Source organism: Sebastes fasciatus, chromosome 24, assembly GCF_043250625.1.
Source record: "Sebastes fasciatus isolate fSebFas1 chromosome 24, fSebFas1.pri, whole genome shotgun sequence".
Classification (NCBI taxonomy): Eukaryota; Metazoa; Chordata; class Actinopteri; order Perciformes; family Sebastidae; genus Sebastes; species Sebastes fasciatus.
The window spans coordinates 17712890-17738404 of record NC_133818.1 but is presented as its reverse complement, the minus strand read 5'-3'; the positions used below and the strand labels follow the sequence as shown (position 1 = coordinate 17738404).

Genomic DNA, 25515 nt, shown 5'->3' with positions numbered 1-25515 from the left:
CTAATAATAATAATAACAATAATAATAATAATAAACTTTATTTATTTAGTGCTTTTCTTAAGGAAGTTACAAAGTGCTTTCCAGGAGAAAAAAAAATAAAATAACAACAACAAAAAAAAGCAGACAAAAAACAGAAACAGCAATAATATAATATAATATAATAAAATACAAACAACAGAGGGATCATAAAACAAAAAGGATAAAATAAAGTTAAAATAAGTCAGGAAATGGTGGGTGCAAGCGGCCGAAATGGGTTTCCTCAGGAGGGTGGCTGGCGTCTCCCTTAGAGATAGGGTAAGAAGCTCAGTCATCCGTGAGGGACTCGGAGTAGAGTCCTTGCTCCTTTGCGTCGAAAGGAGCCAGTTGAGGTGGTTCGGGCATCTAGCACGGATGCCTCCTGGGCGCCTCCCTTGGGAGGTGTTCCAGGCACGACCAGCTGGGAGGAGACCACGGGGAAGACCCAGGACTAGATGGAGAGATTATATCTCTACTCTGGCCTGGGAACGCCTCGGGATCCCCCAGTCAGAGCTGGTTAATGTGGCCCGGGAAAGGGAAGTTTGGGGTCCCCTGCTGGAGCTGTTGCCCCCGCGACCCGATCCCGGATAAGCGGTTGAAGATGGATGGATGGATAAGTCAGGAAATGTATTTTTTTCTAATTTATGTGAAGCAACCCTTTAATTGATCCTCCATTGTGCCAGCTTTTCTATCAAATCTAACATGAATGTCTGTTAAATGCTAGTTGACTTACTGTAATAATATCAATATTACTCCTTGTACTTGTACGACACTCTGAAGGCCATGTTTTACGTCTTCTCAGCCCATGTATGGCAGAGCATTGTTTGGGGTTAAACAAGAACGTATACTGCATCAATTACGCGTCTGAAACCCCCATCAGCTGGATAAAAACTCTGAGGGAGCCACTTAGGCTCAATCATGGTTTTGCTCTCTCGGTTTTTATTGATGCAGGAGAGACATCACCGCTGCGTGGGAGGTCGAATTCCCAACGACTTAAACATGCTCAAGTACAAATCCTTTCGAATGAAAGTGTAAACAGAAATTCTCAATGTGTGTGCGAATTGTTTGAATAGAGGGTGTGGTCGCAGGTCATTGTGAAGCTACAGACAAGTGGCGAGAGTATGCACACACAGCTGCAGACAGGACGGGCTGTGAAGTGCATGTCGTTAGTTAGCATCCCAATGACTTTCAGTGGATTCTCATGAGAAACTGCACCACAGAACAGTTTCCATTGTGTTGTGGTGAGCTGCAGCCATTATCTGAGGGGAAGAGGAAAACTGGATTTGATTTTGAAACTGTCCCCTGAAGGGTTTTTCTCAACCTTTCTCCCTTTATCTCTCTCTTACATCACTGTCCTCTTTCTCCTGGATCTATTTCATCCCCGTGAATAGAGTTGGAACAAATTGAATTCAATGCCGTGGCAGGTTTTCTAGGCCTGTATTCGGCTAAAGCAGCAACAACATGAGCTGCGTTCATTGTGCCATAACTAGAACAATACCACACTCATACTCAAGTCGCTCATTTTTTTCCTCTCTTTTATTTCAAGTTTTCTCACAATTCCTACAATCCTTTTCTCCCTCCTCATCTTTGTTTCATACCGACCCCCTCTTCTTGCAACCAGGTCTATAGAAACAAGCCCAAAAGAAGCAACTCTCCCCCCCAAAAACAGCCCAAAACAAGCGACCTTACCTACCTACCACAATTTACATTTATTTTGGATTACATTTCATGTCATTTCTTCATCCATTTTTAGCTTGTAACTCTACATTTTTCCTGTTATTAACTTAAAGTTGAACATTTAGTGTCATTTTTTGCATCCATTTTTTGAGCTTGTAACCTGTCTAACTAGTTCGGCAGGATGTGCTCGTATATCACACTTACAAAAATGTCAAACTACCTTTGAATCGTCCCCTACTTGAGGGCGAATCCAATCTTTAAGTCCTCTCTCTTTTTACCTGTCTTTGTTGGCCATATTTCGCCCATTTAGTACCTGACATTTTTAGCTAAACTCATTCAAGAGATTTGTCTCGCAACAACGCCGAATGGCGGCGGTGGCGGTGGCGGTGGCGGTGAGTGAGACCAGTAAAGAGGAGACAGACAGGAGCAAATAAGCAACTACACTTTAGAAACGAGCCCAAAAAAAACAAAAAACAGCGACTACCAATATTTGTAAGCCACTTTTCAGGAAAATAAGCCCAAAATTGCTTTTAATAAGCAACTGTGTCCCCCTCCTCCCTGCATAGTCTAGTGACTATAAACAGTTGGAAGTTTACTACAAACACATCCAACAACCCCCACCAGCCAGCCAGCCAGTCCACAAGGACAACCCCTCCTCCTCCTCCTCCTCCTCCTCCTCCCTGCAAGTTTCAATGGGCAGGAAGAGCCCTTCTTGGTTTGGTGAGTGACTTCAGGGTCATGAGCTAAGGTGGCAGCCATAGATAAAGAATAAAGAGAGGCCGGGAAGCTTTTGTTCGGCGCATCCTCTGCACAAATATACATGTTAGGATTATTGGAGTGTCGGAAAAATCTAAATCAAAGTGCCGCCGACGCCACGGTTGTGTGGTTTACAGAGGCTAAAGAGTCCATTGTTCATGCAAAATGTATGTGTTTCTAATGATTTATTCATCTAAAAGCAAGCAAGCATATGAAGCACAAAGACAACATGGATGTCTTGTTCTGGTAAGCAGGTGCATGCTGGTCCTGGTGTATAAAGCGCAAAAAATGAAATAAAATAGTTCAACTAGTAAAAGAAAAATCAAATCTAAATAAGCTAGAATAATAAATCAAACTTCATATTAGTAAAACAACAACTAAATACTAACACATTAATAGCTCCTAGAATGATTAGATTTCTGTACCAGCTTGAGAAATGTCTTTGTCTTCTCAAGGACACAGTGTGTGTCCGGGGTCATTAGGTGGCTCAATCATTCATTTAAACTCCTCTTAAAGTTAAACTTTATGGCTTGTGCTAACCACAGGAACACTAAAGTGGGGCTTACAAATGGAGCTGCAACCCGTCTGGTTCCTGATAGTGTATCAGCTCGACTAATTTATTAAGTATTAATATCCCTTTCCTGGTTTAGTAGGAGCTGATCTTTGCCCGAGCTTGGACTAGAAACCCAAATTTCACCTTGCACAAATTGGGTCTCAAATCGGATTTCTCAGTCTGTATATTAATCCTGTATGTGTGCAGCAGGCAGGCAGCCAAAGACCTTTTTGAGCTCACTCGGTGTTGCAGCAATGTGAATCTACGAGTAACACAATGGTTTAGCGTTGTGAAAGACATTCCAGTCCTGAGGTGGAAGGACGTCAGAATCAGTTGGGAGTTTTTACAGGGCGCATTGACCTCAGACAGAGAGAGAAAGCTCAAGATTCCTCCCTTTGCATTCCTCTTGTTATCTCAACAGTTTAGTCCAACCTTTCTACCAAACCCTCTTGGGAAAATAAAGTCAATCAGCTTCTCACTTCACATGCGTCGTTCAACTCTGGGCAATCAGTCACCTGCAGAACTGGACTTTCACCTTTCCAGCTCTGCTTTTATCTCTCATTCACTTTTCCACTATCTGTTTTTTCTCTCTGCGTTCATCCCTGTTTGTACTGTAAACTAAGCACACACACACAGACAGGGATTCACTCTGAAGGGCGTGGGCGTTCGGTCGTCCCAACCACCTGCCTGTCGCATGTAGAGGTCGTGAATGGAAAAAAGAAGGCATGCAGTGTTGCCAGATCTCGCGAGAGAAACAAGCAACCAGGTCTGTAGAAACAAGACCGAAAGAAGCAATACCCCATACCCCAAAAAAGAGCCCAAAACAAGCAACTAATATGAGAGAGAGATGAATTTACTTTGGATTGCATGCATTAGATTGCATCCATGTTTAGCTGTTCTTGTTATAAACTTAAAGTAACACGTTTCATGTTATTTTTGCGTCCATTTTTAGCTTTTAACTTTACATTTTCCTTGTTATAAACTTAGAGTAACACGTTTCATGTCATTTTTGCATCCATTTTTAGCTTTTAACTTTACATTTTCCTTGTTATAAACTTAGAGTAACATGTTTCAGGTCATTTTTGCGTCTATTTTTAGCTTTTAACTTTACATTTTCCTTGTTATAAACTTAAAGTAACACGTTTTATGTCATTTTTGCATCCATTTTTAGCTTTTAACTTTACATTTTCCTTGTTATAAACTTAAAGTAACACGTTTCATGTCATTTTTGCTTCCACTTTCAGCTTTTAACTTTACATTTTCCTTGTTATTAACTTAAAATAACAGGTTTCATGTCATTTTTGCGTCCATTTTCAGCTTGTAACTTTTCTTGTTATAAACTTAAAGTAACACGTTTCATGTCATTTTTTGCATCCATTTTCAGCTTGTAACTTTACAAGATTAGATCTAGATTCTGGAGGCATGGATTGAGGAGAGTAAATGAGTAAGAGCGAAAGAAAAGGAAGGGAAGCGGTGAGAACAAAACAGGGAAGTTGAGCAAGATTTAGCCCTCCCCTTTCTCCTGTACTCCTCCTCCAGCGGTGCCACCCTCCTCCAGTTACCCCCTCTCCGTCTCCCCCCCACCCCCCCTCCTCAACACTACTACTCACCTGTCCAGTTTCACCCCTTTCCATCTCCCCTCCCCCCTCCCCCCCCAAACTCCTCCTCTCTCGGCAGGTGAGCCACTTGTGACTATAAAGGTATGCTAATACGAAGCAACCTATCTTCTGTGCTCTGGGGAGTGTGGAAGACACAGGACTCAACAGGGCTGAGAGAGAGAGAGTGAGAGAGAGAGAGAGAGGCGGAGTAGGAAAGTTGCAATTTAAAAAGACAATTGGATTGACTGTTCTCAGACTTGCGTTGCAACCATGGGGCTGGGAGTAAGTATTGGAGCTTTGTCACATGTTTTGGACTAAGAGTCTTTAGGTTAGCTGTTTTTTTCACTTTTGAGCTCAGACCAAGTTTTTGTCACAAGTTCTTGGTTAAGCTTGACAGTTGTGGATTGCCTGTACTTTGTACTTTAGTTTCTGCTGTGCAAAGCGTACAGTTTGAGTTATATTTATGAGAGGCATTCACAATCCTTCCAACAATGATTAACACACGTTTTTACAGCATGTTTGAACAGCAAAGTTGACACTGCTCTCCGCTCCGACTCAAGAAGGAAGCTTCAGAGCAAAGCTTCCCACATGTGCTCGGTGTTATTCAGAAGCTGATTTTGTCTTCTCTTTCTTCAATCCAGAGAGGGAAAGATGAGTACAAACTCGCGGCAACCTCAGATGGCGGGAGCAAGAAAGCCAAGAAAGCCAAAGCGGCGAAGGATATGGACGATCTGAAGAAAGAAGTTGACCTGGTGAGTACACAAAGAGTCTTTTAGTAAGAGAATGCACTCAGAAGTTTGTAAAAGTGTTTGTATCTTGATCAAATCCACCTCAGTTCAAGGTGAAAGGAGCAAATATACATAGCATGACCTTCTTGAACTTTACAACCATGTCCTCCTATAAATACTGTTTGCCTCATGCTTAATCACAGTCTTATTCAGGCCATGTTAACACTCTCGGTCACTGCGAGTCACTGCCATTGGTCACAGCGATGACACAGTCACGGCTGAGACAAACCTCCGCTTTGACCTCATGGCTAGTCACATGAGCAGCAGCCGTCTGCCCTCGTATTTCATAAAAGATTGCCACTTACACGTCTGCATGCGCTGTCACATGTCATTAAGGAGTTCACAGCTATACTTAACTTCTAAGTCACGCTTATCTAGATTAGTTTTCAACGCTTAAAGAGGCTCATTATTGTCTCACTTTTATCAAAACATATGAGCTCTTTTTTCTGTGTCCGGTAAACACATAGCAGTCTGCTTCTAATTTCCTCTCAGATCATGTGTAGTTCATTTTATCTGCAGCAGATACTGAACTGCACCCAGCGACTGAGTAAAAGTTGCACGCATAGAGGTTTAGATGGGTTTCCTGTGTGGAACCGTTACCTACTTTCCACTGGTGTCAGCTTTTTTTCTCCGTCTATCTGTTGCAAGCTGAGGTCGTTTCCCAAGGTCACCTCTTGCTTTAAGTTCATCCCCAAGTCAGTGAGAAGAGCTGACGAATGATTTCACACCACCAACTGTATGTTAAAATATACATTTTATTGGCAGAAATACATTTATTAAAGGTTTCATCTGTAACTTCTTAAGAAGTTTTCCCACCCTTAAAATGTTAGATAGTAGTGAGCATGTTAAAATGTCCTGCTAATGATCTGATAATATCATAATTATCATTTTTGCTGTATTATAGATGCAAACTGGTGTTTGACTTTCACAAGGTCATCAAGTGTCGGTCGATTGATGTTGTCAGCTTGTTGCTTAAAGTAAAGTAACTTCACAAAAACAACTCCAATAGAATATGTCATAGCTTGTTGGTTAATTAATTCTTTAATTAATGCTTGTTTCACTCCCAATGTCACCCAGGAGGTCACAGAGTGCTGCAGGTTATTAGGCAATAAAATCCCCATCTAGGTGACATATTAATGATTATTGTCCTCGGTGCGTCTTAACTAGATCTCAAAGTCCCGCCGCCGCTGAAGGACATCTTAATGCCATAGCAACCGTATCGCCAGTGTGCCATATAACCTCCGTTAACTTAGCATATCATTTACCGCAATTAACAGCGGGCGGCGTCTTTAGTGCTGGAAGTGCAACCAAAAGGGCGACAGGGTATTGATGATCCTCAGGTTTCAGATGGTTAAAGAATAATAGCATATCGGGCGGTAGTAAAACAGTAATAAGAGTGTAGGAGGGTCTCTATGGAGCCCACATGTTAATCATTATTTCACCATCATGCAATTAACCGATGCGTCAAAGTCCAGCTAACGATTCCCATAGCAACGTAAAGCAGCCGGCGATTTGATCAAATGTGACAAAGTCCAACGGAAAATGCTAAATATAGAAGCAATTTGATTGAGTTCAACAGAAGAAACTCAAGTGTGTGTTGGGCCGTCCAAACAAGATCCACCAAATGTGTGTGTGTGTGTGTTTATGAGCCGCAGTATCAAAGCGCAGAGTGAGGACAATTTTCTCTACAGGCTTCAAAAGAAGTGCCGACAAACAGTTTTAAAAAAACAACAGTAGTTTGGGGCATGTGATGATACATTATGCACAGCACATTTGGCACGCTCGCTTATTATAATGCAAAACGGTGCAATTACACCACCGACCGTAAAGAGTGGACTCATCCATTAACAGCTCAGGACATTATGTAAATTTCATACAGGACCTATATATATATATATATATATATATATGTACTTCAAGCAGTGGATGTGAAACATTCAACTTTAAAAGGTCAATGTAAACTTGTACTTACAGGATATAATGGGACACTGTCACTGAATGGTGTGAACTGATGCTTCATTCATTCCCTCAATCATTCATTCATTCACTTTGGACTAACGGTACTTGAGAACAAAGCTTCCATTTATTATTGGAAATGTGCTATTATTACAAATCATGAAATGAGAGTCTGTTTTAATCAAATGTTATTCATAAAACAGGCCAATGTTAAATCATGTGATCATAATTGCAGTCTGAAATTTTCATGTATTAATAATGAGTACAAGCAGACGGCTATAAAGGAAAAATCGATACAGCGTAGTGTCGCGATGTGTCGATACAGGGATGTGAAAAAAGTAAGAAAATAAGAAGCTAGAAATAAACCAAAATAAAAAAATAAAAAATAAATAAGAAGCTAGAAATAAAAAAAAAGAAATAAATAAATTAAAAAAAATAAGAAGCTACAAATAAAAAAAAATTAAAAAATACAAAGCTAGAAATAAACAAAATAAGAAAATAAAAAAAAAATAAGAAGCTAGAAATAAAAAAAAAAGAAATAATAAATAAATAAATTAAATAAAATAAGAAGCTAGAAATAAACAAAATAAGAAAATAATAAAGAAATAAGTCAATAAGAAGTTAGAAATAAAACAAATTAAAAAAAATTAAAAAAAATAAACAAAATAAGATAATAAAAAGATAATAAAAAAATTAAAAAATTAAATAAGAAGCTAGAAATAAAAACAAAATAAGAAGGGAAAAATTAAGAAAATAAGAAGCTAGAAATTCACATGAAACTACAAAACCTAAGGAATCCATTGGTACCATGTCATGTTAGCTTGTCGGCAAGAATGCTAGATGTGAGGCCTCCCACCATTAGTAAACTGTAAAGTTATTCCATTATAATACCTACATATTGATACATTAATTGTCAATTTCATATCACCAACAGATTTGCATGTTAGCTTGTCTGGAAAAACAATAAATAGCATCCAAATAAGATCCTATCGTTGCTTAAGTATCATGATAATATGATAATGTGGGGCCACCTCTAATGTATTTAATGGTTGGCTCATGGTCAGGATTTATCAAGCTGTGCAATTCCTATTTCACGTAAAAGTATATCTGCTTAGAGAAAAAAATATGAAGGCCACACTGAAATGGAAAATTTAGCTCCATTTGCAAGAATTTGTCACATATGTGAGGTGAGTAAACCTCCACAGAAACCAGCGTGGGCTTCTTTACTCAGGATGTTTCTTTTTGATCGGGCTGGACGGATTTGTTTGCTCGCAGCAAACTGTTTGGATGAGTCCATACGTAACCGAGCTCATGGCGGCTTAGCTGTTGTGTTTGGCTGCGACTTTCCAATCATCAGCAGACTTTCGTTTTACTCGAATGTCTGCTTCGGCTAATCTTCAAATCGCACTGTATGGAGCGGCATGCATCCGTAATCCTGCTCAGATGGCTGGTGTTTGCCTTGTCATCTTTATGTTCCCTGTGTCCCTCTGGAGGACATGACAGGACACGTTTTAATCCTCAAAGGAGATAATATCTGCGGGTTTAAAATGACAGGGATTTCAGCTTGTTTTACGAAATGTCTCTCTCTCTCTCTCTCTCTCCATAGGATGATCACAAATTAACCTTGGATGAACTCCACAGAAAATATGGAACTGACCTAGCCAGGGTGAGTACTCTCTCTCTCTCTCTCTCTCTCTCTCTCTCTCTCTCTCTCTCTCTCTCTCTCTCTCTCTCTGCATGTGTGTGTTTGATTTTGAGTGTTTGTGTGAGCAGATAAGCCCAGAGGCCAGGGAAGATCCCGCAGTACAAACTGAGGGCAAATGCACAAAACTATGCATGTCATTTGTCAAGTATTTCTCCACCATTTTAGTATGTTAGAGTAGTGCAAAGTTCAAAATTTCAAGGGTTAGTTCAACCAAATTACAAATAACATGCTGGTAGTTTCGCTTTTATTCGTCCAGCTTTTGAGATTTCTGCCTCCACAACAGTACAATGGACAGTATGGAGTTGGAGTGAGACATATAACTAAAAAAATGACAAAAAAATGGAAATGCACTAGAGGTAGAGATGCACCGATTCCGATATAATTCCGATATCAGAGCTCTTTTTGCATAAAATTTGAATTGCGTTGCAATTTTGCCTTAAATTTAAATGTATTGCAAAGCAATTTAAAGAGCTGGAAGACAGGAGCTTGAAAAGATTGTGCAAGAAACTGTGTTTATTCCAAAGAAAGAACCACAAAGACCTGGGGGAAATTGCCTCTTTTGTGGAGGAGGAAATGACTTTATTCTTGTAATATTCCGACTTTTTTTTGTTGAAATATTATGACTTTATTACTCATTAAATTACAGCTTTTTTCTCGTAATTTTACGACTTTATTCTCGAAATCTTATATTTTTTTCCCCCTCAATGTGGCCCTAATACTCCGTCGTACAACTTAAGCTAGAGGCAGGAGAGAAAATGTAGTGATTTAAACCGAGCTGATCCTTTAAACAGTCAATAATTGTACAGAAAAAGGCTGAAACTCAGCTGCTACGCAAAATGTAATTTCCGTGTTTCAACCACGGTTTTCATCACGCTGAGGACACACACACACACACAGAATCCCATTACACAACCCGACGCAGCCCTACACCGGCCAAATGCTCGACTGATGCTGATTATCCGCTGAAATCTGATCTGTCTGAGTTTGCCCCAAAACAAAGACTTCATTCACGCAGGAGCACCGGTCGTATTGACCCTACCAACAAGAAAAAAAACTGCTCCTGGTCCCCCTCCAAAGAGACCTCCAGTCTCACATTTTACACTGTAAGAAAACGTGACCTTGACCTTGTTGAAGTACGCACTGCTCAATGATAACAGAGATACAAGCGGATTGTCCTGTCTCCCTCTCTCTCTGTTATCTGTCCATATCACAAGCTGTGATTGACCACAAACTGCGTGTTTCACTTCTAATTACAGAGACTTCTTTTGCAAAGAGGAAGCAGTAATGATAGATCTTCTTGTGGATGTGGTTTCTGTTGTTTTCATTTCAACCCAACTTTAATCCGCCACCTCCTGAAGTAATAGCGGTGTATCTGTTTACTAAATAAAAGAGCTCAGAAGGAAACACGTCTCTGACTCGTCCTTCAAAAACGAGGGCAAAGAGATAGAGTAGCAGAGCAAAAAACTGGCCTCACAGGTTTTTCTATCCTGATATAACTTAGGTTACACACACACACACTCCCTATTTTTTTAACGTCTGTCAAACCTGTTTTTTTGTGTCTCTTTTTAGGGTCTTTCCAACGCCAGAGCAAAAGAGATCCTAGCCAGAGACGGCCCAAATGCCCTCACGCCTCCTCCCACAACACCAGAATGGGTCAAATTCTGTAAACAGGTAAAAGTCATTTTCCATGCAAAACAGAAACCTATTTTGCATATTCAAATTTCATAAATGCAAATGCACACAGGTTCGTTGCAGCCGGTAAATCCAGTAAAGTCTTGAATGTTGTTTTTGATCTTGTTTCCAGCTGTTTGGCGGTTTCTCCATGCTGCTGTGGATTGGCGCCATCCTCTGTTTCCTCGCTTACGGCATCCAGGCTGCCTCAGAAGATGAACCGGCCAACGATAACGTAAGGAGGTCTTTCTTAGTGTGTGATAAAGAATTAACACCACCAAAGATGAACTTACTGACTGTCTTTTCTCTCTTACTGTAGTTGTACCTGGGTGTCGTGCTCTCTGCTGTCGTCATCATCACCGGTTGCTTCTCCTACTACCAAGAGGCCAAGAGCTCCAGGATCATGGACTCCTTCAAGAACCTGGTCCCACAGGTGACTTTTTCCTCACTTTGTACCTTCATAAAGTTGCAATCTCTTGCTACTGGTAATAAAAGCATGTATTCTGTTGAGAAATTGCCCTAAAAAAACGTATATTTCATCTTTGTTCTCATAGCAAGCCCTGGTTCTCCGAGACGGCGAGAAGAAGAGCATCAACGCCGAGGAGGTGGTGGTCGGCGATTTGGTGGAAGTGAAAGGTGGAGACAGGATCCCCGCCGATCTGAGAGTCATCTCCGCTCATGGCTGCAAGGTCCGTACCTCAAAGACTTGTTTTAATCTCACTTATGGAGCTTTAAACGACACTTAAAGGGGACATATCGTGCTCATTTTCAGGTTCATACTTGTATTTTGGGTTTCTACTGGAACAGGTTTACATGCTTTAATGTTAAAAAAAACACATTGTTTTTCTCAAACTGTCTGTCTGAATATACCTGTATTCACCCTCTGTCTGAAACGCTCCGTTTAAGCACATGTCTCTTTAAGCCCCCCTCCTGAAAAAGCCCAGTCTGCTCTGATTGGCTTGTCAGAAAAATATGGTGCAAAATATAAAATATGACAAAAGACAGACATTTATAGGAGAAGAAAACAGAAGAAAAGAAGCTGGGTCACATAGCAATAGAGTCTGTGGTTCCTTGGAGTCCCAGAATGTCCTTTAAAGTCTTAGATGTCCCCTTAGTCCAACATCATTCATGGGAGAAGGAAGCAAAGTTTTACACAACAAAATACATTTACTATAAAGTCACTTCTCATCTCAATTCACTTCAGGTTTCAGTTAGATTTCCAGTTCTTCCAGTATTTTGGTGGCATGTCTCAGAGAAAAAGTCAGTCCTTCCTTATTGTAAACTTCCTGGACTATTTCTTTCCATTCAAGGACTGTTGGACATTCCTTATTCAACCATTTCCTGGTTATTGCTTTTCTACTAGCAGCTAAAAGTATTTGTAATAAATATCTCTCCTGCTTTTTCAACCCAGTGAAATAGTGAGTTTTTCATGATATGTCCCATTTAAGATATTAACTGTGTATGTATTGTTGCTTTTGAGTATTAACATTAGTCAATTGGATACTAAGACTACTAAAACTTGTCTAGTTTGTTCCGTAGTTTAAATTTTATTTTTGGCCCTAATGTGTCATCATCCATTGTCCCACTTTTGTCTAAAACCAACAATGTTTTTTTACATTCACACATTTACATTTACGTCATGTCACTTCCACTTCTCTGGATATCTTCTGTATTTCATTAATGCTTTCCTTTCCTTCAGGTTGACAACTCCTCTCTGACCGGTGAATCCGAGCCTCAGAGTCGTACTCCTGACTTCTCCAACGACAACCCCCTGGAGACCAGGAACATCGCTTTCTTCTCCACCAACTGTGTTGAAGGTACGACCACACAGAAGTCACAAATTCATTGAGTTTGAATTCGACTTATGAAAGGGCAAATTTATGGAGACAATCTCTTGCTTCCTCCAGGTACCGCCAGAGGAGTCGTCATCAACACCGGAGACCGCACCGTCATGGGTCGTATCGCCTGCCTGGCTTCCAGTCTGGATGGCGGCAAAACTCCCATCGCCAAAGAGATCGAGCATTTCATCCACATCATCACCGGCGTGGCCGTCTTCCTCGGCGTCTCCTTCTTCGTCCTCTCCCTCGCCCTTGGGTATGGTTGGCTGGAGGCCGTCATCTTCCTCATCGGTATCATCGTCGCCAACGTGCCAGAAGGTCTCCTGGCTACCGTCACTGTGAGTTGTCCACCAGAGTCGGTCATTCTTCAATAGATTTGCAAAGATTATATCTATTAACACTTGATTTCCATCACTAGGTGTGTCTGACTCTGACCGCTAAGCGCATGGCGAAGAAGAACTGCCTGGTGAAGAACCTGGAAGCCGTGGAGACCCTGGGCTCCACCTCCACCATCTGCTCCGACAAGACCGGCACCCTGACCCAGAACAGGATGACCGTGGCCCACATGTGGTTCGACAACCAGATCCACGAGGCCGACACCACTGAGAACCAGAGCGGCGCCTCCTTCGACAGGAGCTCCGCCACCTGGGCCGCGCTGGCCAGGATCGCCGGGCTCTGCAACCGCGCCGTCTTCCTGGCGGAGCAGACCAACGTTCCCATCCTGAAGGTGAATATCCTCCTTTTAAAACCGGTTACCAAACACTAAACGTTTTGCTCTAGTTCACCCATTCTGATCACCACAAAAGAGTGTAAATAATTCACCAGTGGAGGAAGATATCAATAACATAGAGCAGAATTCACCCCATTACCTTGTGGGATATTTTTCCACCTTCATTCATTTTGTTGAATGGGATACAATACCCAGATGAATCCTGAGATGCAGCGACTGCGAGGGAGGTGACTTGGCATTTTGACTTGGCAAGAAACTTTTTTTGGAAATACAAATTCAGCCAGACAGCACTACAAATCTTTATAAAAAACTCTCAACATAATTAAAGGCCCTTTCCAGAAATATATAGCTGCAGCTCTAAAACGAGAGGTGGCCAGACAGACCCATTGATTTACATTTTAAGTGTATTTTCTTTCTCAAGATGTGCAGATGTTGGAGGAGGTGGCCGTCGTTCTTCAAATTATGAATATCTTTTTGTGGAGAGTTGTGGTTTCAAAACCCTTGGAGAACTGGTCATTAGGGCCATCGATTAAAACATTTAATTGCGATGAATCGCATGGTTTATCCATAGTTAATCGGGATTAATCGCAAATCATTCGCACATTTTTTATCTGTTCAAAATGTAACTTTAAGGGAGATTTGTAAAGTATTTAATACTCTTATCAACGTGGGAGTGGACAAATATGCTGCTTTATGCAAATGTATGTATATATTTATTATTGGAAATCAATTGATTATCATAAAGTGGGCATGTCTGTAAAGGGGAGACTCGTGGGTACCTATAGAACCCATTTACATTCACACATCTCGAGGTCAGAGGTCAAGGGACCCCTTTGAAAATAGCCATCCCAGTTTTTCTTCGCCAAAATTTAGTGCAAGTTTGGAGTGTTATTTCCCGACAAGCTAGTATGACATGGTTGGTACCGATGGATTCCTTAGGTTTCCTAAAGAAATCTTAAATCCTAAAAATGTCTTTGGTCGAGGACTGCCCTAAAATAAAGAAAGACCAATATTGATTATGATCCAACTCTTTGTCCTTTCCTTAAATCCACAGAGAGATGTAGCCGGTGACGCCTCAGAAGCTGCCCTGCTCAAGTGTATCGAGCTGTGCTGCGGAGCCGTCGGCGGCATGAGAGACAAATACCTGAAGATTTCTGAGATCCCCTTCAACTCCACCAACAAATACCAGGTAAACAAGCCACAGAGTTTCCTTTGCAAACTTTGGAAGACAATAATTGCTGTGGTATCGGAGGGAAATGTTGATTTACGCCCTCTAGTGGTCGGGTTCATTCATGTCTCCATCCACCATCATAAATGATAAATGAGTACCAGCAGAGTTTAGAGTAAAGTTTAAAATCCAACCTTTGTCTCGTTCGACAGCTCTCCATCCACCACAACGCGACTCCCGGCGAGACCAAGCACCTGCTGGTGATGAAAGGCGCCCCAGAGAGGATTCTGGACCGCTGCTCCACCATCCTGATGCAGGGCAAAGAGCAGCCGCTGGACGACGAGATGAAGGACGCTTTCCAGAACGCCTACGTTGAGCTGGGAGGACTGGGAGAGAGAGTGCTGGGTATGACAGAGCTCCATTCTACAACTACATACGTCCTCTTTAATGAGTTGTTGGAGAAGAAAGTAATCTGTAATTCCTCCTGTCTTACTCAGGTTTCTGCCATTTCAACCTGCCTGACGACCAGTTCCCAGAAGGCTTTGCTTTCGACTGTGAGGAGGTGAACTTCCCCACTGAGAACCTGTGCTTCATCGGCCTCATGTCCATGATCGACCCTCCTCGCGCTGCTGTGCCCGACGCTGTCGGCAAATGCAGGAGCGCCGGAATCAAGGTACGGAACTGCCGTCTTTTTTAGTTTCGGGACCAAAACCCCGATCACGCTCTGTGTTAATACCTGAATATCTTCTCCCTCAGGTTATCATGGTGACAGGTGACCATCCCATCACAGCCAAGGCTATCGCTAAGGGTGTGGGTATCATCTCTGAAGGCAACGAGACCGTTGAAGACATCGCTGCCCGCCTGAATGTACCCGTCTCAGAGGTCAACCCCAGGTTAGTACACTTAAAAAGCTTGTGTCACTAAATATTAAGAATGATTTCATGAGCAGGAGCTATATGAAATCGTCCCTCTAAATGTGTCTGGCGGTTCTTCTTAATACCCGCACTAATAGAGCTAAATGAAATCAGCGTTGCCTAACGAGGCGCTGCAATCTGCTCAGCCAAAAAGCCTTTCAACATTAATTCACTGCAGACAAATAAATCTACATTCAGTCTCTCTGAGCTTACTTTTCTTCATCAGCAAGTTCAGATCACAGTCACACTGCAATGATAGGCAAGGCAAGTTGATTTATGGAGCACATTTCAGCAGTTTAAGGTGCTTTACATAATGTATCAAAAGCATGGAGACAAAGTATAAAAGGAAACACATCATAAAAGGACATTTACAATTAAAAATCCAGACTAGAAAATAAAAACAAGCTCAAATATAATAAGACAGGTATAAAAGCCCAGACACACCAAACCGACATCAAAGAACTAGTGGACACGAAGGCCGTCTGTTGCGTCGCCTTTGTTTTGGCCAAAAAGTTGCACTTGAACACACGGCAAAGACTACAGCCGACGGTCAACTACCACGTACGTTCTGCGCCTGGTGAGAGTAGATAACTCTCCACACCAGCAGATGGCGGTAGTCTAGTTGTTGTTCCTCTTGACTTTACTGATTGGCTTGCTTTCCTCACTTTCGTTTCTCTTCTCGTGCACTGATTCGTTTAAGCTGAACGGCCAATGAGAGTGATTTCTCTCCCCGACGGGCGCCGCCACTGATTCAACACGCTGAATCAGCCAAAAAACCTGCAACACGGGCAGACTAAAGCCGACGGTGCGGGACACACCGCAAAAAATAGGCCGACAAACGCTCACTGACGGCCCCAAACTGTCCGACGGCGACAGTGGGCTTAAAATACAATAATAAAAGTGACAGTGCAGTGTAAGAAATTATTTAAAAATCAAAAATCATTAAAAATACTGTCATCCTGGGCAGCATCCTCAAGCAGGAAAATGCTCATGCTCTCTGATAACCGATGAGAAATGTCACCTGTCTGAAACAAGGTTTTTCATGACAATAAATAAAGTAAGATAATAAATAAGATAGAATTACTGCAACAGTCAAGAAACATCAATAAAGTAGAAAAATTTACAATAAAAATATGAAAAAATATTGTACAAATATGTACAAATGATCTGTTTTTAATAAAAGAAAAGCTGTCTTGGGGAAAAATACACTATCCTGTACCATGGGTTGTGAAAAAAGTATTCATTGTGTGAAGTGAAGGTCTTTATACTAAATCTCTCTTTTTGCTGATGATGCCATTATTTAGTTTAAGGGGTGTCGAGGCCGACGCCGTCTGTTTTCTAAAGGAATTTCCTGTTTCCTCCTGCTTTTCTTTTGATTACACCCCATCCTCAACTCTCCTCTCAGAGACAGGATGTGGGGATCACAACTGTTGTCCTAACGCTGCTGTGATTTCCTCCCCAGGGACGCCAAGGCTTGCGTCGTTCACGGCGGTGAGCTGAAAGAGATGACCCCGGAGCTGCTGGACGATGTGCTGAAACACCACACTGAGATCGTCTTCGCCAGGACCTCCCCTCAGCAGAAACTCATCATTGTGGAAGGTTGCCAGAGACAGGTCAGTGTCTAAGAGAATTTAATTTGTAATAAAAGCTTTGAGAAATGTCTGTTTTATTTAAAAAAAAGTGGAGACCCTAACACTTCTTTCTGTCTGTCTCTCTGCAGGGAGCCATTGTAGCTGTGACAGGCGACGGTGTGAACGACTCTCCTGCTCTGAAGAAGGCTGACATCGGCGTCGCTATGGGTATCTCTGGATCTGACGTCTCCAAGCAGGCCGCTGACATGATCCTGCTGGACGACAACTTTGCCTCCATCGTTACCGGAGTGGAAGAAGGTAAAGGACTTGTGGAAATACAGATAGCAAAACGCATCTTTGTAACCGCTTGATTTTCCATGCAATATTAATTCCTCTATTACTTTCTCAGGCCGTCTGATCTTTGACAACTTGAAGAAGTCCATCGCCTACACTCTGACCAGTAACATCCCTGAGATCTCCCCCTTCCTCCTCTTCATCATCGCCAACATCCCTCTGCCCCTGGGAACCGTCACCATCCTCTGTATCGACCTGGGAACCGACATGGTGAGCTCTTTGACTGATTTCTTATCATAGGAAAGTCGTTATAAAATCAAATCTGTGATTGAAAATACTTATTTTGATGTGCTTCCCGTCTCCCAGGTCCCCGCCATCTCCCTGGCTTATGAAGAAGCCGAGAGCGACATCATGAAGAGACAGCCCAGAAACCCCAAAACAGACAAACTGGTGAACGAGAGGCTCATCAGCATAGCTTACGGACAGATCGGTAAGCACACCTAATGCTACCTGAATGATATTTAGGTGTTGAGACAGAAATGATTGTTGATGATTGTAAATAGGCCCATATACTTGAAACATCCACAAATTTGATTATATTTCAAAGCATGTATATGTAGCTTTTCCAATGCAAAATGTGATGTTTTATTTTCTTAATTATGTGTTTGCTTTTTTTATTTATTTATTTTATTTTTGTTTTATTTATTATTATTTTTTTTATTATTTACATTATTATTATTATTTTTTTTATCGTATTACTTAATTTTGAACCATCATTCCCCGTGTACCGTTACATATGTTATTATTTTGTCTAGGCAGTGGGGGGTGGGAGAAAGTGAGAATGCCCTGTGTTAAATATCTGTGAATAATATTATTTTTCTTAAATAAAAATATTATTTAAACATTTTTTTGCACTTTTTCCTTGCTAGGTATGATGCAAGCCACAGCTGGCTTCTTCACCTACTTTGTTATCCTGGCTGAAAACGGCTTCCTCCCCATGGACCTGCTGGGGATCAGAGTGCTGTGGGACGACAAATATGTAAATGACCTGGAAGACAGCTACGGACAGCAGTGGGTCAGTAATGCTCATGTTTCTAATAAACGCTGTGGTCATTTCACATTTTCAATACAAGAACAGAAGAGAAACATGTGCTAATTCAAATCTTTTTTAATGTTCTCTCCACCAGACATACGAGCGCAGAAAGATCGTAGAGTTCACGTGTCACACAGCTTTCTTCGCCAGTATTGTGGTTGTCCAGTGGGCCGATCTGATCATCTGTAAGACCAGGAGGAACTCCATCCTGCAGCAAGGAATGAAGTATGTACATATAAAGACATATTAAGTACAGACAGTGACTTCCAAACCTGTATTTACTCACTCAATAGATTCAAGCAGGGTACTTTTTTAAGTATAATTATAATTATTTTAGGCATCCATATATTCCTTTATAGCTTTAAAGGAATAGTTCAGGTGTTTTGAAGTGGGGTTGTATGAGGTGCTTATCTACAGTAGATGACGGTCGGCACGCCTCCAGTTTGGAGAAACAGACAGGAGTTACCGCATGGGAGCAAAGCAACGTACTGCTGTGGGCAGCAATGAAACGTATTTTAGATACCTAAAAGAAAGGCCCACCTAAAATAATCATTATCAGTTTAGAATATGACGTGAAACAGCTACACAGTCTATGTTTCCAACGGAGAACTGAAGCCGTTGTATCCATCTATGCTCTCGCCAAAGCCACCAGACTCCATTGAAAAAACAGTAATTTTACCTCTCAGAACACAGGGGCTGCTGGTCTGGTTTGTTTGTGCTATTGTGTGACTTTGGTGAATCATAGAACCCATTTTCATTCAATTATCTTGAGGTCAGAGGTCAAGGGACCCCTTTGAAAATGGCCATGACAGTTTTTCTGAGCCCACTACAATCTCCAAAAGATCGACTGTGTTAATGTGTTAAAGAAATGAGTTGTGCTACATTTTTAATGCGTCAACTTTGACAGTACCTCATACAACCCCACTTCAAAACACCGGAACCATCCCTTTAAGAGTTGTCGTTATAACATTAATCCCAGCGTGGGATGATCTCAGGTTAGTCAAAGTGAAATAGTTCTAACGGTGTTGATTCTTTGCTCTCACAGGAACCGTATCCTCATCTTCGGTCTGTTTGAGGAGACAGCTCTGGCTGCTTTCCTGTCCTACTGCCCGGGCATGGACGTCGCCCTCAGAATGTACCCTCTCAAGTGAGTAAAACCTTGTATACCTAAACTATGATTTTTCAATCAGGAATTCACACAAATTACAACTAAAACGGTCTCATTTTCCATGTTTTCTTTTCATGTATGCAGGCGAATTTATGAGCACAATATGCATTAAGTTTATCCCTAATACAGTCGTCCATGAAATCCTATTTTCTGTTCGTTTACTGCCCTGTTTTTTGTGCAGCCAGTGCTTTGACATTTTTTTGTGGATGAGGTTTAAGTCAGTGTTATTATATTATCTTGTTAAAAAGAGGTGGATATTATCTAAAGTGTCACCGGTAATTTCCACTTCAGAGGAGAGCAGAAGAGCTGCGTCTACTAATGAGATTGTTTGGCCAACAGAGACAAATAGAAAGTTACGTTAGGCTCGTTAGCTGAAATCTCCTCGTCTTCTTCTCCTCGTTATTGTTTTTGCGTCTCCTCCTTTATTCCTCGCCACCTTTTCATCTGCTCCTAGTCTCTTCAGACTCCTCACCCACCCACTCCCCTTTCTCTTCAGGTGACTGCTGATGTTTAACAAACCTCCTCCTCTCTGTCTGACACTCTTGTGTCTCTCTTCTGTCTGTCTCTATTTCTGTCTCGTCTGTGTTTGTTTTCTTCTTTCTTTACCTCTGAGGTTCTCTCTCTCTCAATTCATATTCAGATATGACATGGAAAGGGCAGAAATGTACAGTATTTACAGCGAAATATTGAATGAATTCAACTTATAACAATAATTTGATGGTTTTCTTTTGCTTTTTAGACACTCAAAAGTGAAATTAGATTAATAAGCATCATTTAAAATCTCAATGTGATGCTCAATCTCTGTGTCTGTGTACCTTAGGCCCTGTTGGTGGTTCTGTGCCTTCCCCTACTCCCTCCTCATCTTCCTGTACGATGAAGCCAGAAGATATATTCTCAGACGCAACCCAGGCGGTAAGACATTTACTCACTCTTCTTTTTGCTTCTTGAGGCTTTTGCATCACACGTTTGCCTCTGCTTTCTTTATTTTGAGGTGAATGTAGGGGGATGAGGAGGATGGATTATCACATTTGTGTCCAAAGAAAACCATGTGTCTTCAAATTCTGCAACTTTGAAGTGTTGCAAGGGCGATCACACATGCGCAAATTAGTATTCACCTCCCGTTCACTCCCATTCTGTGCAAGCAAAGGGGCGAAAAAACATTCGCATTTCCATTGAAATCTTGTAAAAAATTGAGATATCTAGTAATATTCTAGTATTAAAACGCCAGCCGTGCCACTTTCATCCTTTCATCCAAGGTGCTCGTTACTAAGCAACCAAAACCTGTGCGCTGCGATGACGATGATGATGATTAAGTTGCGGTAATTTAGCAGTATGCCTCACTGGCTAAAACCCACTTCATTGGTTTCCACCAAACTCAATTTTTTTACTAAATTTTTCAAGATATCTAGTATATTAAGATATTTACTGTTTTATGGATTTATTGTTTTAATATTTTTTTTTATTCCTGTAAACCACTTTGTGAATTGTGGTCTACGAAAGGTGCTATACTAAATAAATTATTAATAATGATATTTACTTATAATTATTACTTATTATTATATTATTATTATATCCTGCAAGCTAACAAATAGAAGTAATTCTGAATTTGTTAGTAGTTATGGCAAAGGTTTTTATTCCTCCTCTCGTTATGTAGAAACCTTCTGTAACGTCAGTCATGATATACAGTATGAGATTTAATACAGAGAGCAGAAGCAGTGGTGTGTTAGTGAATGATGTAGGTTAACAACATATGAGTGTTTAGTAGGAGCTGTGTGTGTGTGCATGTGTCCGTTATCGGTGCCACAACTGCGTCTCCACACAGACCAGTGAACTGTGGCAGATGGCAGGGCCCAGTGGGATTTCAACCCTCAACCCTGCCATTGTTAATGCCTCGTTCCACCCACGGAGCTGAGCACAACCTGCATGCAGAGCTTGGCTGGGATGCAGCTGTGTGTGTATGTGTGTGTGTGTGTGTGGGTCTGTTACATCTGAGTCCCGCAGCACAGATCAGTGAACATCGCATTGCCCATCCATGGTGAATAATGTCTCGAAAAAAACAAGTTAACTGACACGGTTTACATTTTTAGGATTTATTTGAACAAAGTTACTCAAACAACTGTTGACACTGCCCTCCGGATTACTGTGGAACCTGGGCTAAATTAGGTTTTAGACTTCAAAATTGGAAACCATCATTCCAGTCCAGTGATTTTTAGCTTTCTGTGAAAAACAGGTATTTATAGTGTTTCAGGCCTAAAAGCTCTGGGCTCAGTGGGGCCTGGCAAAACATGCTAAATAATAGCATCCACAGCTCGGAGTCACACTGACTTCTGATACAGTGTTAGGGGCCGTACACATGCTTTAATCCAAGGTGCCCAGGAGGTTGCGCTCCTGTCGCACCTGCCGTTACTAAGTTGCGGTAATTTAGCAGTAAAAGCCAAAACGAGGGCTGTCCCGAATATCATTTTTTGAAGCATTTGGTGAGAAATATGATTTGGGACAGCGCCGCTGCCGCACTACTGTACACGCCTCTACACACCTCTACACACCTCTACACACAACAAACAGCGATATCCGTCTGAGAATAACTAATAATAATTCATGTTGAATATGAATAATGTTGTGTTCCTTATTTAATTTTTATATTTATACATTATTATTGCCATTCGATTACTGATTTGGAGGTTGATTACCATGGCAACGGTCGAAGCTTTGAAGCAATCGGGTCAGCCCGAATCCAAAGAGAAATAGATTTCCAGCACGGTAAATCCCTCACAGTGGCTTTACTGCTCAATGTCTCTGTCAGTTTGGCTTCACTTTCAACTGGATGACGTGACATCCTCGATCAGGAGGGGTGAAGCAGTAAAATAGTCCGTGGGACGGATGGTAAAGCTCTGGGTAGTCCTGCACTAAAATGATTAACCTCTCCTCCATATTTACCCTCGACTGATATTTACAGAAGAAGGAAAAGATATCTGCCGTTGCTGCGTTCCAAAACTATTTTTATTTCGGCCTTTCGGCTGACCCGAATGCTTCGAAGCCTCGACCATTTCCATGGTAATCGACCTCCAAATAAGCATTCGAATGCTTTGTTTTATTATTTGTTTTTTAATATAAACGCAATAATAATGTATAAATTCCAAAATAGCCCATGAACTATGGAATAATCCCCCAACGTTATTCATAGTCATATTCAACATTAATTATATTACTTATTCCCAGACGGATATCGCTGTTAGTTGTGTGTAGCGGTGCGTTTGTAGTGCGGCAGCGGCACTGTCCCAGGCGTTGAAACTGGGGGAGATGAAGACATCTCGCGCTGCGAAGCTTCGAATACCTTCAAATATTTCTTAACGAAGCTTCGAAGCCCAAAAATGGTATTCGGTACAGCCCTACTTCTGCTGGAAATCCATTTCTCTTTGTTTTGACTTTGTTTAGTTTAGTCAGTGAGGCTTTTACTACTAAATTACCCCAACTTCATCATCATCATCGCAGTGTGCAGGTTTGGTTGCTTAGTAACGGCAGGTGCGACAGGAGCGCAACCTCCCGAGCACCTCGGATAAAAGCATGAAAGCGGCACGGGTGGCGTTTTCCACGCGTTTTAGACGCAGCATGTGAACGACCCCTAACACTGTATTGGAAGTCAGTGTGACTGATGTTTTGCCAGACCTCACTGAGCCCAGAGCTACATTTTATTTTTAGGCCTGAAACAAGGCCTGGATTTGAGGGGAACAAAAAAAACGCAGCATGTGAACGTCCCTTTATGTGATGCGTGCGTACATCTAATGATGCAATCCTTGTGTTGTTTGAGCTGCCGGGTCAGGTCAGAGCTCTCCTGTTATTGTCATATATACTGTTTGGCCTCAAGGATGATATCATCATCATCATCGTGACGAACTGTGAGACAAAGATGCCACAACCTCCACGTCCCCGCAGGACGCATCATCAAGAAAGTCTCGGCTCTAAATTCAGAATGCGTCTCGCTCACGCTCCACAATCCGGCCTTTTTCCTCTGAATCACTGTCAGCCAACATGAGGGATGATATCATCCTGCAGACGGAGAATTTAGACCCTAAATGTGAAGCGAAACATCCCTAACACTCCATCACTAATTCTGTCTCCTTTGGTTTCTAGGTTGGGTGGAGCAAGAGACGTACTACTGAGTCGACACCACACGGAGGACACAGTCAGTGTTTCATCGTTATTTACTGCCATGTTACATATTTGTCTGAGATGTCAGTCAGACCCCAAAAAACACAAAGCATGGATAAAATAAGAATATTTTGATGTATATGTCATTCACAATAAAACATTTCCGTACTATTGTACATTAAGGCTACTTTGGGATTTGTTTTTGTTTTTTGCATTCTGCTTCTCTGACATGTGGAGGCTGAAAACAGCATTTGGGGGATTTAATGCAGGATGTTGTTTCAAGGTTGAATAGATGTGTAGCAGTGAGTCAGGTCCGGTGACCCATGCAGTGGGATTATCCACCTCAACAGTTCCCTAAACTTCACTTCTGGAGTCACATTTGTTTAGAAGACGGGGCATGAATTTAAAATATAAATCAAATAAATCAAATGCACGTGTTAGATTTGCTGTGTGTACTCTTGACTAAAGTAAATAATTAGGGCTGTCAAAGTTAACGCCATAATAACGCCTTAACGCAAATTTGCTTTAACGCCATTCATTTCTTTAACACATTAATGCAATCGATCTTTCGGAGGTTGTAGTGGGCTCAGTTTTAAAGTTAGATTGAAGATATTGGTATCACATGTAACTAAAAAACCTGATGAATCCATCGGTACCAACCATGTCAGACTAGATGTATATCTAGACAATATCTGTCATTGTTTTGTGTTAATTGATTTCCAGTAATAAATATATACACACATTTGCACAAAGCAGCATATTTTTCCACTCCCATGTTGATAAGAGGATTAAATAGTTGACAAATCTCCCTTTAAAGGGACTGTTTGTAAGAATCAGAAATTGGTTGTAACAGCGACACCTGTGGCCGTTAAGTCAACGAAAGTCAGCGTCCCGTTGCTCGCGCTCGCCCGTGTGCACGCGCTACTTGATTGTGAGCGAGCATCCGTCAAAACAGTGGGGCGACACACATCAGCTAAAACCACCACATCACTCTATAGTGACCGACCCGGATTGATTTATACGTGTAAGAATTTACAAACAGTCCCTTTAAGGTACATTTTGAACTGATAAAAAATGTGCGATCAATTGTGATTAACTATGGACAATCATGCGATTAAACTAACCGATCGAGGCAGCGGTAGACCAGCAACATCTGTGTTCTACGAGGTGAAATGACTGTTTTTTTCAATGGAGTCTGGTGGTGACAAATCTCCCTTTCTGGTACATTTTGAACAGATAAAAAACGATTGATTTGCGATTAAATATTTGATAGATTGACAGCCCTATAAATACCTGATCATCACATTGAAATAGGTTAATTTTCTGTTGATTAACTCATCGTTGTTGCCTTTTTTAATCTTTATTTTCCCAGGATTTTATCGTTACCTACCAGATATTAAAGGAAAGCATGTCAGAGCAGTGCATGTGTGTCCATTATCTCAAGAGCCAGTGTGCCACAATGGTGTTTGCAATGCTCAGTTGACCGTTAATGCAAAGAGGCCCTCAGTGAAAATGAACTGAGCCCACTCTAGTGCCATCTACTCGGTGTTTACCCCGCTCATTATGAACGCCCCCTTCTCCCTCAACCCCTCTGATGTGTGTGTGTGTACACAGTATCATCATACCAACCTGGTCACACATGGCCTGCTTCACACACACACTTAGGAAACACTCAGAGCTCAGAATATTGGCAAAATAGTGAAAAATTCAGGTGATTTCTTTTACAGCAGAGGGTGCTAGTGTGAGACAGACAGCGAGAGTGTGCAGACAAAAGGATGGAGGGATGTGGAGAAAAGAGTGGAGATGATGCACAGCGAGGAAAGCGAATCAATGCAACGAAGAGGAAGGAAGAGAGTCGGAGCGACAGATAT

At 41.5% G+C, this 25515-nt stretch overlaps 1 protein-coding gene across 1 annotated transcript; it reads left to right on the top strand.

Moving 5' to 3' along the window:
* Nucleotides 1-4690: 4690 nt before the first annotated feature.
* On the top strand, nucleotides 4691-23831 carry LOC141763221 (sodium/potassium-transporting ATPase subunit alpha-1). Its single transcript, XM_074627712.1, has 23 exons — nucleotides 4691-4881; nucleotides 5241-5351; nucleotides 8950-9009; nucleotides 10618-10719; nucleotides 10853-10954; nucleotides 11039-11152; nucleotides 11274-11408; nucleotides 12419-12536; nucleotides 12627-12895; nucleotides 12976-13284; nucleotides 14342-14476; nucleotides 14668-14860; nucleotides 14953-15128; nucleotides 15212-15348; nucleotides 16832-16982; nucleotides 17090-17258; nucleotides 17350-17504; nucleotides 17601-17724; nucleotides 18164-18309; nucleotides 18422-18552; nucleotides 19373-19474; nucleotides 20316-20407; nucleotides 23627-23831. Exons 1-23 carry the CDS (start codon nucleotides 4870-4872, stop codon nucleotides 23653-23655), a joined length of 3072 nt encoding a protein of 1023 aa, XP_074483813.1. The 5' UTR covers nucleotides 4691-4869; the 3' UTR covers nucleotides 23656-23831.
* The last annotated feature ends 1684 nt before the right edge of the window (nucleotides 23832-25515 follow it).